The sequence below is a fragment of the Miscanthus floridulus genome, chromosome 4 (genome assembly GCF_019320115.1).
Source record: "Miscanthus floridulus cultivar M001 chromosome 4, ASM1932011v1, whole genome shotgun sequence".
In the NCBI taxonomy this organism is placed as follows: Eukaryota; Viridiplantae; Streptophyta; class Magnoliopsida; order Poales; family Poaceae; genus Miscanthus; species Miscanthus floridulus.
In genome coordinates, this window is record NC_089583.1 from 65680146 (window position 1) to 65697891 (window position 17746).

General features: G+C 44.0%; 1 protein-coding gene and 2 pseudogenes across 2 annotated transcripts; 1 reads left to right on the plus strand and 2 right to left on the minus strand.

Annotated features, from left to right (window-relative positions):
- Positions 1–5474: 5474 nt before the first annotated feature.
- Positions 5475–6030, plus strand: LOC136551595 (uncharacterized; annotated as a pseudogene).
- A 725-nt stretch (positions 6031–6755) lies between these two features.
- LOC136551596 (uncharacterized) lies at positions 6756–9947 on the minus strand (annotated as a pseudogene).
- Positions 9948–13643: 3696 nt separating this feature from the next.
- On the minus strand, positions 13644–16817 carry LOC136551597 (pathogenesis-related genes transcriptional activator PTI6-like). Of its 2 annotated transcripts, XM_066543143.1 has the most exons (5): positions 16555–16817; positions 16035–16213; positions 15342–15455; positions 14987–15188; positions 13644–14869 (listed from the first exon to the last, which is right to left on the minus strand). In XM_066543143.1, exon 5 carries the CDS (start codon positions 14830–14832, stop codon positions 13984–13986), a length of 849 nt encoding a protein of 282 aa, XP_066399240.1. In that variant the 5' UTR covers positions 14833–14869; positions 14987–15188; positions 15342–15455; positions 16035–16213; positions 16555–16817; the 3' UTR covers positions 13644–13983. The 2 variants fall into 2 exon arrangements, with proteins under 2 accessions (XP_066399240.1, XP_066399241.1); XM_066543144.1 differs by lacking the exon at positions 15342–15455.
- Between the last annotated feature and the right edge of the window lie 929 nt (positions 16818–17746).

Here is a 17746-nt window from a genome sequence, read left to right on the forward strand (position 1 = left end):
TATTTTGGGCATGAAAAACTTACACGTCCTTCTAAGGAAGTTTTCCCTAAAATAGAGCCATCAAAGGAATGGTTGTTGGAAGTAAAACGTTCTTCCAAAGCAATTCAAATTCTTTCATCTTCCACGACCATGCCTTATTCATTAAGGGGAACAAACATAGAAGCCCTGCACAACCCCATAGTCGGGACTATCATCATGTCAGAATTTCTAGCGAAAAATCTTTTGGGCAACATGCCACTAATCCCAACCAACAAACTTTTAAAAACTCCCTCAGGACTCATCTTTGAGTGTAGTGGGATTGTCAGGGACGTACCAATTGAAATTGACGAAACTGAGGTTCATCTAGATTTTCCACATCTTTGTCATCCTTGGGTTTGATCTTCTCATAGGCTACCCTTTAGACAAACTTTTCAAAGAAAAACCTTCCCATGAGAGCCTTGATGAGAAGTTTAGGAAAACTGCTTTCGCCACCCACACAAAAGCCCCACAATGGAGCATTATCCCAACCATAACCCGTCCAAGGAGGTAAAGTTTGTAACCCCATTCGTTTCGCTGTCACCCTCGCTCGAACACAAACCATGTCCCTCTGGCCATCAAAATGTTGTTCTCAATGGTGGTCGAGATTCAACGTTGATCCTTAACATTATATCTCTTGAGTGTCCTCTTTGGTAGCCTTTGAGCATAGTACTCATCATCATCATCTCCATTCTTTGACTCGCTACTTGGTTGTGCACTTGATTGCACCTTTCTTCTTGCTTTGTGTTTCTTCTTCTTCTTGTTGTTCTTGTCCCTTTGTTTGTCTCCCTTGGAGGATCCCTTAGCACCAAGCTTGAGCTTTGAAAGTCGCTCAAGCGCTGCTGTGGGATCATCTTCAAGAGCTTTGGGTTCCTCTTCACTAGGAACATCCTCAAAGTGGTCCTCTCTATCTTCCTCTGGTACCCTATCTCTAGGACTTGCCATTTCCTCACACAGTTAAGTGCTATCACGAGAAAACCCTGCTTTGATACCAATTGAAAGAATCTAGCAAGTGGCCTAAAGGGAGAGTGAATAGGCTTTTTCTGAAATTTAATCAACTTATGAAAACAATCAGAATGCGGAACCTCCGAGTTTGAGCGTGGAGGTTCTGGGGCGCGGAGGTTCTGGGACTGAGTGTGGAACCTTCGGGGATCAGAGTATGAAATCGATCTACTATGGAATTTAACAAATGAAAAATAGATCGAATGTAATACCAGCATTCTTGGGGAGTATGTTGAGCTATCCAAATAGTCAGTTGCACCTAGAAGATGAGGAATTCATAGATCGGATGCAAACCCTAAAAATCATTCCAAATCACAAGTAATAGCAACAACAACAGCAATCACAGTGAACACAAAGATTTATTTCGTGGTTCAACTTGCCACAAAGGCCTGTCTACGTCCACGTTGTTGAAGTTAGCAACAAAGGCTAGGTAGTCTCTTTCAACTCGCTCCTCTTCTCCAACCTACACCAAGGCAATAGGTTAGAGGGTTCCACTAAATCACAAAGGGTAATACAAACTTTTCGGTGCTCAACCACAGCGAATTGGGAGCTACCAGGCGACCACTAGCCGTCTAGGAGCCAAGCTCCAAGAGTAACGAACACACCAAAGGGCTAGGGCTTCACCAAATGCACAAGAACGGAGGAGAAGGATCTTCTCAAGCTTTCTCACACTCTCTAGAGCCAAATCCCTCAATGAATCACAAAGATTTGAACAAGGGAGTTGGGAGCGCTGAGCTTTGAGAGAGCTTCTGTTCATCAGGAATGAAGGAATGGAGAAGATGACCATTGGGGGCGAAGGGGTATAGTATAAATACCACCCACGTCACCCACAAAACGGTCGAGTCAGATAGACCCCGAAGCCTCCGCGTCAGGACGTGGAGGTTCCGCGCCTGAGCACGGAGGTTCCGCGCAGTCCAGAGCAGATAAGAATTTAGCTCAGCTGACTTTTTGTGGCTGGGATTATTTGAGTTGAAGATGGAGTTTCGAGCACTTGGTTCTACCCAAACCACTATTAGTATCCCCCTTGATAGTATGTTTTGTCTTATAACTCAATTTCAAAATATAAAATAAATTAAACTAGCTCTTGGAGCCGTTGCAAGCCATCGATTCGAGTTGGGGGTCTCCTCCTTTGTTTCTTTGCACCCACGATTAAAGATGTGTTGTCAAACACTTGTCAAAGCCAATAGTCCTTTGATTATGTGGTCAACATCACCAAACCCACTTAGAGCTTGATTGCACTTACAATTAGCCATTGTCGTCCTCACCCTCCTCATACCCGTGGGCAGCGAGATGTCCGTCTCCTTGCTCGGCCTCGTCCTCGAGTCGCCTACGTGCTCATCGTGCTCCTCCTGCGGCTGCCACCGAGGATGCCCACCACCCATTCGACCAAATACCGCAAAGGGGTACACTTACCGATTTGAAGAAGAGGTGACTCCATGCAAAGCAAATCAGGCAACCAAACACACCCTGTGTCAAGTATTGGTTTGGTGGGGGTAGGGCAGAAGGCTAAGCCTGCCCGAGCTTAGAAGCTAGCCAGGCTAGAAACTGGGCAGGAAACCAGTAAAAGTAGATAATCTTGGGTGCATTCTAGTGGCATCAGTCTACTCTACTCTGGCTTTTTATTGGCGCCTCCACCCTGTCACAGTCATGTCCACAACCTATCAACCATCATCGTTTCGCTTTCTGACGTGGAATATCACTCTCCTTCCTTTCTTTCTTTCTCTCTCAAGGCCTTGTTCAGGCCTGGTTTAGTTTCTCCCCTAAAGTTTAGTCCATATCTCATCGGATGTTTGGACACATGCATAGAGTATTAAATATAGACTAAAAAATAACTAATTGCATATATTACGACTAATTTGCGAGACGAATTTTTTAAGCCTAATTAGTCAATGATTTGTCAATATGGTGCTACAGTAAACTGCAGTAAACATGTGCTGATGCCAGATTAGTTAGTCTTAATAAATTCGTATCGCGGAGTACTGAGAACTTCTATAATTTATTTTATTATTACTATCAAACACTCACATATGACACCTAATATGACACCCATAAATTTTAGCATCGGATTTAAACAGGCCCAAGTTTCTTGCTTCTCTTTCTGTTGTGTCGCGGAGAATCCGCTAGGCGCATCACATCACATTCATGATTCCTTCATGTTGCTTGTGTTTGTTGGCTGCAGAATTCTGTTGAAAGTGCATTTCCTGTCCTGCTTCCCAAGCGTGCACTGCACATCTTGTGCAAACGGCCATGCTGCTACTGCTCTCACGTTTCTGATGCCAACTGCCAACCCAAACATTTCAAAGAGTAGCTTGCTAACAAATCTTGCTACTCTTTTCGGTTTATTTGCTGAAAAGATTTCAGCGAAAATTAATGAACTCTGATTGGCCAGACGACCACATCGATCTTGAAGAGAGATAATTTTGCCACCAACAGAAAATGGGTTAAAGCAGTAACAATATGCCGATGATTCTCTGACAGTGCATGCCAAAAAGACGCCGTATGAGTATGATCCCGGCACGCACAAGCAATCGAAATCGCAGAGCCAACTGCATCATCATTCATCAAAATCTCCCAGCTCCTAGTCGTAGGTCAAGCCCAAAGATCTGCTTGCATGACAGAACCAAACAAAGATTATATGCACACACACACACACACACAAAAGGACCTACAAGGCTACAGAGACAACACAACTGCAGAACGACAATGAAAAGAAGAACTAGAACCCCCACAAACACACAGTGATATGATCTTTGTATACTATGTAAACCCCTGGATCATGCTATTGCTAGGCAAGTAGGCATAGTCTTATGAGAACAAATAAGGTGATGTTGTTGTCTGAAGAAAGTGCATGTTTAATTTAGTGTTACTCCTAAAGGAACAGCTATCAGTTGTGACAGATTTTTATAGGTCATATATAGTTATAAAGACGTACTAGGGCAATTTAAATTTCACCTGTGAAGCCCATGGAATGTCAGCAACCAGGGTCTGTCTACCACACCATCATCTTTGCATAATCTTCACAGCAACCCTCTCCACACGCAATCTGTATTAAGTCGCAATTACACAGGATTACTCATGGTGTTCATCTCTGTCTTTCCAGAGGACCAGTGCACTGCAACCATTTCTAGTGGTTTCAAACAAAATGGTGAGCACAGTAAATTCTTAGGTATCTTAATGTATCCAGCAATCATGTCAGGAGGTAATGCTTTGCCTCAAGAAAACAAACTGGAATAATATTACTCAGTATGTGTTCTACTTCTACTGCTTTAAGCCTGCCAGGTCTGTACACTTGTGGCATCTTGATTCCGAAAAGAAAAAAGAAACCACTAATAGGAAAAAGGAAAATTTTCCTTTAAAGAAAAGAACAAAAGGAACTGAAGACAGGACTAATATAGCTACAGAATTTGATCCTTAATTGTCACATTTTCTGATCCCTCAAGTTATTTTGTCTGCTTAAGTAGTTATGCTAAAATGATGCAGCTACTATTACTTCTCAACTTCTGATTGACAATTTGATTCAAATATTCAGAAATACCTCGCACCGCAGAAGTTTGAAAGAATATATACTTCCCTATGTGACTCCAGCACTCTGCTTGCCCATGAACTGCAATATTTTATGATCGCATCTATGTGTAAGCAATAGAAATTCAGGAAATGAGTTGCACCTGGCAATTGCTCAGCTTGCAAGGCAATATCCCCTGATCAACCTGCCAAACTGGCTCTACACTGATCTACTTTGATTAACTCGCCATTCGAAAGAGAAACTACTGCGAAGGAGGAAGGACACACAAGAATGCCATCAAAATTGAATTCTGCAAACTGGTAGCAGTAGGCAATCTTTTGCCTCGGGAAAAGAATTTGGGATCCACTTAGTGTTCTCTGTTCTAAAGATTTAGGCCTACAAGCTTCCCACACTTACCTCATGTTGATTTTTTTTTTCAAGGACAAGTTTACTGAACAAACAATCATTCTGGAATTTCTTTAGTAGTAAAAAAAATATGGCATTGAAGAAAGACCAAACTGAGCTCTGGAAATGTTCGTCCAACTGACCCACCACAATAGTCCATGGGCGTGCTTCCTGCATCCAAGTTCGAGTTAAAGAAGACTTGTTGAACATTGTTAAACCTCAAAGCTTCCAATTTATTACCTTCAGTTACATCTCAAAGTGACTTTGCAATAAGTTCAGCGCATCGTCACAGAAAGGAGTTTTTTTTTTTTTTTTTTTTGCGAAGTCAAGATCGAGGTCAAACTTGTCAACAGTCACAGCTTTAAGCATGAGCAACACCTGAAAAGCATGAGCAACCGATTCACCCTGCAAATGTAAAACCCCTGACAATCTCATTCTCATCTGATTCTCCCTCCTAACTTCCACCAGAAAAACAATGCAGGACCAAAAACCACCGGATTCCCTCCTAAACTAGCTTCGAATTCTCACTACTTAAACCCCTGAAATCGAAATGGCACAGGAACCATCCCCTGATCAAGAAACCAACACCTCCTGCAGCTCTGTCGATCAGCATGGACATCAAGAAGAGATGGTCACCACCAATGCCTTCTCTTGTGCTCCTTCTCGTCGTCCTCATTGCAGCAGACAGCCGCGCCGCGGCGCAGGTGTTCTGCCGCTCGCAGTTCAACCTGGCCAACGAGGCCTGCAGCCTGCGCCCCTTCTCCGGGCCCAACCCGGCGCAGCCGCTGCAGCTGCACAGCAACGGCTCATCGGCTTCAGCAGCGTCCTACGAGACGCAGGCGGACCACCACGAGCACGGGCACGAGCACAGCCACGAGCACGAGCACGAGCGCGAGCACACCCACAGCCGGCGGCATGGCTTCGGGCACGGCGGCCGCGACCCCTACGACACCGCTTGCTGCCGCCGCCTCATGGGCATCGACAACGCCTGCATCTGCCAGGCCATGTCCTTCCTCCCCGTCTTCATGAGCAAGGTCAAGCATGCCATCAAGCTCAGCCCCGTCCCGGGCTGCGACGTCTCCTTCGAGTGCGGCGCCGTCTACTGAACTGACGCCGGCGACCTTCACTTGGAAGGAGCCATTTTTCGCTTCTTGCTGCCCAAAACTTTTGAAAGAAAAATAAACTGTTGGGTACATTACATGGAAAATTATAGTATATGCTTCTTCAGCCTTTTTGCATTAGAATTTTCTTAGCGTTACGTATATGTATCTCCAGAGAGCTCCCGCTCTGTGCGGGGTCTGGGAAGGGTGTCAGTGGCAAGCCTTACCCTCGCCTGTACAATGCGAGGAGACCGCGACTCGAACCTGGGACCTTCTGGTCACAAACGGTAAGACTGTACCGCTTGCACCAGGCCCGCCCTTCATATCTCCTATACACTATCTACACATATTGCGTTGGGAACAAATCATGCATAATATTTTCATTAGAGTTTTGGAGCTCAAATTGTTCTGAAGAATGTGGATCTCAATCTTGAATATTTAAGAGCAATGCTGACTGTGAAATTTTGGCCTTAAAAACAACAGAGTTGTTTCAGAGCGGATGTGCCCTGTGCATACCACCAGTTCAGGATATACCTTTACCAATTTATTGCGATATTGCTTTAGATTCTACATACACTTTCAGTGCATGGTGTTGCAGATGCACAAGTCTAGAAACATTTCAGCGTGTCTGTGTCAAGACACGTAGAAAATGAACCACTATTTGGAACCCAAATGCAGAAAGCAGTTCTAAGTTCAAAAGACTAAAAATGTCACATAAGTGCGGATAGATAACTCCTCTTGGAAAGGAAACTGCACTGATTCTGTTCGATTTAGATAATACAAACAAAAAGGAAAAATAAATATTATCAAACCTATTCAGATGGAGTAACATTCTAGATTTATTTATCCATCTTTCTAAAACTAACTACTACTTCCTCAGCATGATTAACTGCATGTAATTAATCCAATATATCCATTCGCTCAAGCCAGGCTGCTCCATACAGTTAGCAATGAAATCTTACAGGTACATGCATATATTACAGGCAGAAACATATCACTAACAGATGTAGTTAGAAATACATGCCAAAATATGCACAAACAGAACCAACAGGCTGCTGGCATGCACAGGTGATTCATCAACATCAGCTCTGAAGTTAGAACTAGTTAGATACTAGCATACACAGGCAAGTTACTCTAGGACAGTTCCAGACAAAATTCATAGGTTGACTTCTCGCCACATCCCACCAACATGCACCCAACAAACTGAAATCTCAACCTCAAGTAAGAATCAAGAGCAAGTTCCTGCATAATAAACACCACCAAAAGCAGGTTTCTGCAGAAGATAACAGCATCATCAGCAGATTTTGGCAGAATTGAACACTGTGAAGAGCAGGTTTCATCGGAACCATCTCTGATGCAACCTCACAGTAACACGAATTCATTTTCCATTGAAAAGAAGTCGCATCCAAGGTTTCAGTAGGAGGCATTTCTGATGCAACCTCATAGTAACTCGAGTTCACTTTCCATTGAAACAAAGTCGAACCCACTCCAATCAAGCTCTGCATCCAGATCGAACTCTGGGTCCTTGAATTGAAGAGGCAGGTGACTAATGTCAGCCAGGCCAATATATTCATCATCCAGAGGCTCGTATGTAGCATCAATAAAATCACTGACAGGTAACATAGCTTCCAGTCTGGTGAGATCGTCGAGTCGGGGTTCATCAGTTGGGCTGACAGAGTCACTGAAAGGAAGCTCATCTTTCCAGTTTAGCATGACATCCCCTGAAGTCTCCATAGGGGTGGAGAAGTTCAGTAAGCTTTCATCCATAGGATCATGGTGGAGAAGTTCATCCTCTGATACTCCCTCCATTCTACTGCGCTTCTTGTATGCTCTGTTTGCATAACACAGATGAAGAGGCACAGGAAACCAAGGATGAGCTGGACAAAGCTTAATGTTTTGACACAGGCTCGTGAGCTTTTATTGCCAGCATCTCTGCATGGAACTGGAACCATTTTGCCTGATATGTTGCAGTAGCAGCCTCCTCAGTGTCATGTAAACTGTACTCTCGTCTCTTTGTGAAATGTTTGCGAATCTCTGCTTGCCACCGACCTGAGTCCCGCAGGCGCACACCACGGTACCTGCTCAATGATACCTTCCTCTCTGGACTCTTTTCAGATCCTTTATTCGACATGCCATGATGGCTTTTAGAGGTCTCGAGGTCTTATATTTCCTTACTGGAACTAGAACCTCTCTTATAATTTTCTTTTCTTTCTTGGAGGTCTGATCATCCTCATCATCCGAGGAGTCAGTTGCATCAGGATCGCAGCAGAAAATGCGGACCTTCTTGTAGCGCAACATCCAGATCCCACACAATAGCAATCTGCGCATACGGACACTGATTTCATCAAATCTGTTAATACAAGGTTTACTATCATCACACATATATGAAAAGAGAAGATGCCTCCACGTACCAAGTGCCTACAACTTGAGCAACGAATTTACCAAATCTGAAAGATGGTTCTCTTTTAACTTCTGAAGAGAGTTGGAGAAAGGGAGATAAGTTTTCTTTGCCAAAGATGTCTCAGAAATTAAAATTCAGGCCAACTGTTGAACTTAGAGGAGGGGTGCCAAACACAATCCACCCAAACCAAAACCTGGTAGCGTTTAAATCAGACAAGATTGTAAGACAAGGGCTCACCCAAGTTAAGAGAAGGGAAATAGCAGATACTCTGTTCACTCTTAATTTGTATGAAAGTATAGTTCCATATAGTTTTAACACTTACCAAGATTGCTTGTTATTTGGGGGATTCTTCAACTCGTATGCAGGAACCCAGAGTACTTGACCACAAATCCAAATCTGAAACCAATGTAAACTACTAAAGAAAACTTAAACTGAAATGCAAACATTACTTGAATATATGAGCTGATGTAAACCTCCATTCTTTGCATGCCAAACTAATGAGGTAATATTATTATGTTCATATAGAATGAATGTACAGATCAGTTATCATCCAGCTCCAAACTGAAACCAGACCAGCATTGCAACATGGTTATCTTCAAATTGGTACATGAGCAAATCTTATCTGAGTAGACTGAACAAGCAGACAGTTATTGCACTAACATGTGAACAACAGATCAGTTTTCATGGCAACAGAAAAAAAAAACTTTGATTGTTTGCTACTACAAACAAGCAAGCATCCCTGACAGCTGAATTGGGGAAAGGAAAAACACAACAGCGACAACTGAAGAAGGAAGTACCGTCGGACAGATAGGCAACAGAAATCTTTGGATAACATAATCTGATTGTCTGATTCATATGGGAGACTATAAGCACGGTAACAGGGTTGGAGACTACAACAGAAAAAAGAAATCTTCGCACCAACTTGGCCGTAATGTAGCTCAATCAGGCATGCGGAAAGTTACCTGGAGATCCTGAAGCGAAACCAACAGGCTCTGGCGCCCCTCTGCCAAGGCTGGAGGAGAAGAGAGCAAGAAGCGGCTGGCGACGGGAGCTCAGAACCATGAAGCTGGAGCAGTGCAGGCGACATAAATCAACAGCGCGCGCGTGCCGTGCGGCGGCGGCGAGGGATACTCCACCCCTTGTTCTCTGCTGCTTGTCGCACAAACAACAAAGAACTTGTGTCAAATTCTACCAAAAAGGAGGAACTGGAGAAATTTAGATATAAGAAGAAAGAAAGATTCCATTTTTTTTCGCTTACAATTAGAGAAAGGGACAGCAGCTTCGGTATTGGAGCAATGCCCACTTAAAATCGCCGGAAAAAGTAAAGGAAGGTAAAAAAAAGAAAGAGAAGAACAGCTCGAGATCGTACGGAACTCCAATAACCCTACCGGATTGCCCGCCCAAATTTCTTCTCAAGAACGAGAAGTCCCGAGAAAATAAACAGGGCAGGCGGAGAGAAAAGAGATCATCCGAATTAGGAAACCCCACGCGCAGTGTCCCGCGAACGAAGAAAGGCAATTCGACTAGACAAGCCACTTACACGAGCGCGGGTGCGACGGCGACCTGCGGAGCCCGGGCCGGGGACTGATTGGGGCCGTGAAGCCGACGGGATTGGAGGGAATCAGGGGGCAGCAGAAGCAGATCGGGGCTTGATCCGGACTCCGGAGGGCGTGGCAGATGGGTTCGGAAGGAACGGATTTGGATGCTTTTGGTTTCTCCGGCAGGGAAGGAGGGTGGCGGCGAGGGGTTTTAATGGCTTCCTGTTGGAAGAGGCGGAGGTCGACGGCGGTGCGAAACTTGCGTGCCCGCAGGCGCAACGGTACTCAACGGCTAGCAGTGGTGTCGTGTGTGTGTGTGTGTGGGGTGGGGTGGGGGGGGGGGGGGGGGGGGGGGGGGGGGGGGGGGGGGGGGGGGGGGGGGGGTGGGGGGGGGGTTGGGGGCGGCGGCGGCGGGGAACAAAATTGAAATGTTGTGATTACATATATTAGGCCTTTAGTTGCCTGGAATCGGCGTCGCCGAAATCATCACTTTAGGTGACTGTATTACACTGTAGCATTCGTTTATATTTGGTAATAATTGTCCCATCGTTGACTAATTAGGCTCAAAACGTTCGTCTCGCAAAGTACAACCAAACTGTACAATTAGTTTTTGATTTCGTCAACATTTAATACTCCATGCATGTACCATAAATTTAATGTAACGGAGAATCTTCTTTTTACATAGCGCCGAAGTTTGGATTCATAACTAAACACACCCTTATCAAAAAAAAAGTAGCCTTAGCGCCTTGGGCATGGGCCCTGTGCTGCTTTGGCCTGGTTGGTTCTCGGCGAGCCTGGCCGGCCGAGCCAGGTTCACCGTGTGCAAGCTTAGTATGTTTGATTGTTTATTTATTATATGAAATCCAGCCAGACTAGAGATACTCCATTACCCACATGAGGATATATGCATCGAGAAAAAAATATTAAAAACAAGGGTTATTATATTGTTTATTTCACGTAAGTACATTTTAACAGATTTTAGTTTTCCTCGTTAAACCCTAATCATCTTTTCAAAATACTAAAATAACTTAATCTCTTGTTTAATATTATCATTAGTGAGAGAGCACCTGCGTCTAGCGAGCAAGGCCCGCTAGCAACGACCTCTCCTCACGTTTCTGTGGAGTCTGGCTGCAAGGGAATCTTGCATGACGCGAGCTTGGTCCGACAGCCGAACAACCGCCTGTTCTCGCATGCCGAGAGCCTGGCTGAGGGCAGGAACAGGCAAGCAAATATGCCCTTTGAAGACCGGAGAAACTGCTTGGTCCGTTTAGGCTTGAATGAAAGTTTCGTTTGAGTTTTAACCACATTTAATAGTTTGCTACATAAATATTTTTAATAAATAATGTATCAATGTTTTTAAAAAAATTTGAGTTTCATATGGATAAAATTTTGGCCTCGTTCGCTTCGCTGAAAAAACAAGCCGAAACACTATTTCAGCTGATTTGTTATGAGAGAAAAACATTATTCCGGCTGAAAAACAAGCTGATAAAGACGGATTTTAAGAGAAGCGAATATGGCCTTTATTGGCTCGGTTTTGAACTTTAGTGGAATTAGATACCTATGAAACAAAGAATGAAACATGTATCGAGAGCAGTTGTTTCATCCATGTTTTATTATATTCCGAGTTACATGTGAATCTAACATGTACTGAGAGTACTTGTTTCATCCATGTTTCGCATCTTACCCTAGTTTAAGTATTTTTGCCTTCGTCACATAGTCTAACGCCATATTCGTTTTCTTGTACTATAACATTTTGTGTCATAACATTTGCATATTTCAGTTTCAGAGCCTATATGTTGAGTTTGTGTCCTAGGTCAAGATCTTGTTGCTAGTTTTAGATCGTGTTTGGGTCTCGTTTGTGTGATCGCTCCGTTGTTTTCCATCAACCCTTGTCCTTACCATAAAAAATCTACATCTTGTGTCCACACAAAACCCTAATTTGAATTGCCTTCCTTAAAATAGTTATAACTTTTGCATCCGGACTCGAAATAGGGTCCGTTATGCCACTAACACTTCTTGCAAGCCTCCACTCCTGTTCAAGATCTATCTAACTACTCAGGGATTCACGGTATCTCACAATCCAATTGAATAATCCCGTTGTTTCGATAGCAACATCACAATAAATTCATTGCATCTCACAATCCAAAGCAAGCAAGATATGCGTGCAGAAAAAGAAAGTGAGCCAACCAACCTTCCACACGTCGGAATGATGAACGCATAAGGACTTGGTGGCAGAGAAGGCGTTGATGGCGATTCAGAGGAGCGCAGTGGCGGTCGTGACGCCGTTGAAGCAGCCACAAGCGATGAGGAGCGAGTCAGAGCCGGTGCATGGGGATCGGCCTACCGCAACTACGACCGGTGCGCGTCCCCGCCTCCACCTTCATTGCCCTGCGTCAAGGATCGAGGAGGGCCCGGCCCCCAATAACAATGCAAAGGAGGCACTTCGAACGGAGCACCACCGGTGGTTGCCGGAATAAGGGTGGCGACGTTAGGTTTTCATGGCGGAGGGGGCGCCCGCGGAACAGAAGCCCCGCGCAGAATAGAAAGCATCGGGCGAAAAGAATAGATGGAAACCGATACGTAGAGGTAATGTGTAATTAGTGTGGAAACCGATACGTAGATGTAATGTGTAATTAGTGGCAGCGGTGGGTAATTTCTCTCTAACTCTATGAGGAAGTACAAAAATCCAAATCCTAGAGTACCCCTTGAGGTGCTACACAAAAAACATGGAGTTAGCCTTCAACTCCACATTTTTCTTGGAGTGGAGTTTTAGGAGCTGGAGGTATTTGGCAAGGCAAAGCTGAAGTGGAGTTGCAAAACTTGGAGCAGAGCGGTCCCAAACACCCCCTATAAAAAGAGAGAGATTACTTGGCTAATATGGTTATCTAGTGTCGTGTCATGGGTGAGAATAACAATGCATATGTGTTAGGTATAATGGCGTGACAAGGAAGCAAGAGAAAAAACTTTTGAATGTGGCCTCCTTCGCAATGCAGGATTCTTGAAACAAAAGAATAGGAAAAACACAAGATTAGAGTTACACGAAACTTACAATTCTACAGGAATCTATAATGGAGTAAAATTTCTAATGTAACTTTTTGGATAGAACGCGGGGAAAATATAGGAACAAGAGAGAGAGAGGCACAAGGGAAAGTTTCCATGTTAGTTTTCCTCCAAAATTCCTATGTTTTCATGCATCTCATGGCAGTCCTAAGGAATTTCATAGGGTTCAATCTTTTGTTCCAAAGAGGTGTTTAGGAAACTTTCCTATAGATTGATAGCTTCTAAAATTCCTATGTTTTTTCTTTGTTCCAAAGGAGGCCTAACTGTGCTAAAGGTGATGTTGTTCCATGGGTCATTCTTTGGAGTTAGCAAATTTGAAAAAAAAAAATAGTGTGTTAGGAGCTCTCAGCTAAGTAGTTTTTTATAGGCTGATAAGGTGGTTGTTTTAAGTTTCAAGAGCTCCAATTCATCCCCTATTGGGCAATTCAATCCTTTCACACAACAAATACTAATAGATGACCTCTTTTTTGAAGAGAATAAGGGAACTGTTCTCATGTATCATCAGTTTTTATTAGGTGGTACTGAAAAGAATCTAATTAGGCGCAGTTATATATATTCTAAAAAATTGTTTTACCCAGCTTTCTAAAACCAACTACTTCCCAGGATGATTCTTTTTCTTTCTTTTGTTCAAAATTATGCACACCCAAAAGGGCTGCAACCTGCTAACAAGCTTGTCAGATTTGAAATTAAATTAGAACATGTACACATTACATGATGAAACTTGTTACATCATAGCACATACTGGCAAGTTACTCTAGGAACTGTACAATTCCTGACAAAATTTAGAGGTCAATTGCCTCCGGATCCCGGCCACACACAGCCAGGCAGCCATATAGATAGACTGAAACCTGAATCCATATTCATTGTTGCATTCTGACAAATATGAAAACATAGGAGCTTTCAGCTGAATACAACATAATAAAGTGCAGGTTTCAGTATAACACAATCTCTGATGCAGCCTCAAAGGACATCAAGTTCACGTTCAATTGCAGCAAAGTCGAACACACTCCAATCAAGCTCTGCATCCAGATTGAAAGCTGGGTCATTCATCGGAAGAGGCAGGTGGCTAATGTCTGCCAGACCAATATAGTGATCATACGGATGCTCATCTCTTGAACCGATAAAATCACTGATAGGGAATGCATCTTCCAGCCTCGTGAAATTGTCAAGTGGAAGTTCATCAGCTGGCCTGACAGAGTCACAGACAGGAATCTCATCTATCCGTCCGAGCAAATCGTCCATTGAAATCTCCTTAGGTGTGGGGGAGAAGTTCAGAAAGACTTCATCTACAGGTTCAGGATCTTTCTCCACGAGCACTCTATTCTGCGGTTCATGCGCTGTCTGCTCACACGGGGCAGATGAAGATACGCAGGAAACCGAGGACGAACTTGATAGAGGTGCACGTTCTGATACAGACTGTTGAGTCTTAATGGCTAACACCTCATCTCTGATCTGGTTTGCATATGCCTGATATGCCGCAGCAGCAGCCTCCTCAGAGTCATACGAGCCAATCCACTTACGGGTTTTTCTCACAGGATCACGAATCTCAGCTGCCCATCGACCCCAGGGTCGCTTGCGCACACCACGGAACCTGCTTGATTTCCCCTTCTTCTCTGAAACCTCCAGATCCTTTGTTCCACACGGCACAAGGGTCTTCAGACTATTTGAGGTCTTCGAGTTCGCCACTGGAACCAGTACCTCCCTGACCATTTTCTTTTCTGCGATGTTCTTATCATCTTCATCATCAGATGAGTCTGTAGCATCAGGATCAGCACAGAAAATGCGGACCTTCTGCACTGTGGGCAACATCTCGGCACACAGCTTCCAGATTCACCTCAATTGAGATCTGCAGACAGGTCAGGTTAATTAATCAAGTATGAAAATGTAAGGTTACAGTTTCACATATGTTGAATAGGATACATGTTTACGTTTCATCAAAAAAATAGGATACATGTTTACATACCGAGGAATTTTTTGTGGACAAAATTGGGGCAAAGACTCCTGATCTGCGCAAGAACTGCAGCGCAGATGGAATCTGGCAAATCAGAATGGGGTTCTCTCTAACTTCTGACCGAAACCGGAAAAGAGAAGATCGGGTTCCTTCAGACTCAATTCGGAAATCTGGCTGACTGTTTGAACTTGGAGGGAATCCACCCAAACCAGACCTGATAGAATATACAAATCGGACAAGATTGTAAGATGATGCACCTGCTAAAACTAAGTTCGGAAGAGGGAAATCTTTATATAACAGTAAAAATAGAAGATGATCATTGATTATTTATTGTTCGAGATATATGTCCATGTAATTTAACGCTTACCCAAGACTGACTGTGATTTGGGGGATTCTTGAACTCTTGCTTCCTCAGGTGCGGCAAAGTAGGAAGCAAGGGTCTAAATGCAGAAACCCAGAGTACTTCACCCCAAATCCAAATCTGAAACCATTGTGCATTACTAGAGGAAACTTTCCAAATTCATAAAAACGTACTGAAAGACCGAATACTACTTGAATAGGACTTGAACAGGAAATTGCCATCAAACAGATATGAACTTATGTAAACCTCCATGTTTGCATGCCAAACTAATAGGTGTGATTTTTATGGTCAATAGGAAACGGGAGATCAGTTTTAGTCCACCTCAGCTATGAAACCAGAGCAACGCACACACAGTGAGCTGTCTATTGCCAAATGTGGGGCACACGCAGAATTAACGTGGCTAGCAGATAATGCAACTCATGGCAATTTGCATACTATTATATTTGCAACTGTACCATGACCAAACTTTTTCAGGGGACCGGAAAAGATACATCATGCTGACAACAATTAACAAACTAGAAATGACTGCTCCAATACATTATCATTGACTATATTAGAAGAACAACGACAAGAGATATTATAAATAACCTCGCTGTAAACTGGCGCCTACATGGAATGGAGGAGAGTAACAACAGAGCAGATTGGATTCTTGGCGTGAACCAACCAATCAATCGAATCGAACAGGGAGAGATATATTACACTGAGATCCTGAAGCGAAAGCCGCAGTCTCTGGCGCCCCTCTGCCCAGGCTGGAGAAGGGAGCAAGAAGAGGGTGCTGACGTCGGGAGCTCAGAACCATGGAGCGGCAGCAGAGCAGGCGACATAAATCAACAGCTGGCGCGCTGCGTGCGGGCTACTCCACTCCTGATCCCCTGATCCTGATCACATCAGAGACACGGACGGCACCGGAAACGGGTGAGAGAAGAAATCAGAAATCGGCCAACGATGTGAACCAAACCAGAGGGGAAACAAAGATGCAATCTTTTTTATTCCCACGAGATTGATCGATTCCACGTATGGAAAGAACGAACAGAGAAGTATTAGGTTGGCAACTGATGTAATGCCCAACGCAAAACCGTATAAAAAAAAGGAAAAAAAAAGAGCCCGAAAAGAAATCGCACCAGATCGCAGGACCAAAAAGAATCAAAACGATCGGGGGCGCAATTCTCGCCGAAGAAGAGGCAACTGGAACGAGCACAGAGCACAGAGATATACTTACAAAAGCTTGGGTGCCACGGCTCTTGGGCGATCTACGGATGGCCGGAGCACTGCCCACTAGACGGAATGGGAACCACCCGGAATCCGAGGAAAAGCGGATCTGGAGGGGTCCCTGCGCGGGCAGGAGACTGTTGGAGTGGCCAGGTGGGATGGGGGAGAGCCGAAAGGAGAGGAGGGCGAGGAGGGGGTTTAATGGGGGTCTTGCTGCTTCGGGCGGAAGAGCAGGGGAGTCAGGTGGAAGTGGAAGATGAGGAGCGGTGCGGTGCAGGGAGACGAAACGTGTGAGGCGATGGCGCAGGCCGTGTAATTATAATTATAATGCGGCCTGGCCTTGGGCGTACCAAAAATCCCAGGGGGTACGCCATCCTGTGTACCCCGGATTTACCTGTCTATTTATTTAGTATCATCAACATATCAGCTGATACCAGTCTACCTAGAGCCGATTGTAGCATTGCTGGATTTCCAAATTTCTACTGAGTACGGATTCTCCTATATTTAAAAATACGTTACTACTGTATTTTTTAATTAAAAAATCACAGTTTTTTTCAAAGGTTAATACATTTTTTAGGGAAAAAAGCTTATTAGTACTATTATTTTTCAAACTAAATTGAAAAAACATGCGCAGCTTGTCGATACCATGCTTCCACATTTTTGGCGTCTGTAAATATTCAAGGTCTACTTGAAAGACGACCAGAAACAGCCGCACGAAGACAAGGCGAGCCACACGTTCCTCAACAGAAGCCTGTTTCGTGTCGCGACTCGACAAAGGTTAGGTGCACCCTCCGCTCCACGCCTGCATTTACGTTAACACTCCGCGGCACGCCTGCATTTACGTTCACACGTTGTCTCGCCAAAAGTTTGGTAGTTGTTTCGTCCGTTGCACGCGCAACACGACACGGCCCGTCATGCAACCAGCTGGAGTTGCCTTCCAAACATGGGCTCTTTTAACCGTTCATTTAAAAAAAAATCCTTATCAAATCTCAAGTTGGATTTGAGTAAAAATGTATAAACAAAAGTATGAGCATAAAATACATCGGCTCATTAGTAAAATCATAATACACTTATATCGGCAGTAAAGTCTAGCAATAGTACACGTTTACTTAACTTATTAATATTGTAAACATTATTATTTGATCAAAATTTGAACAATATGCTAAGGGCTCTATTTGGGTTGGGGATGGAGTAATCCACCA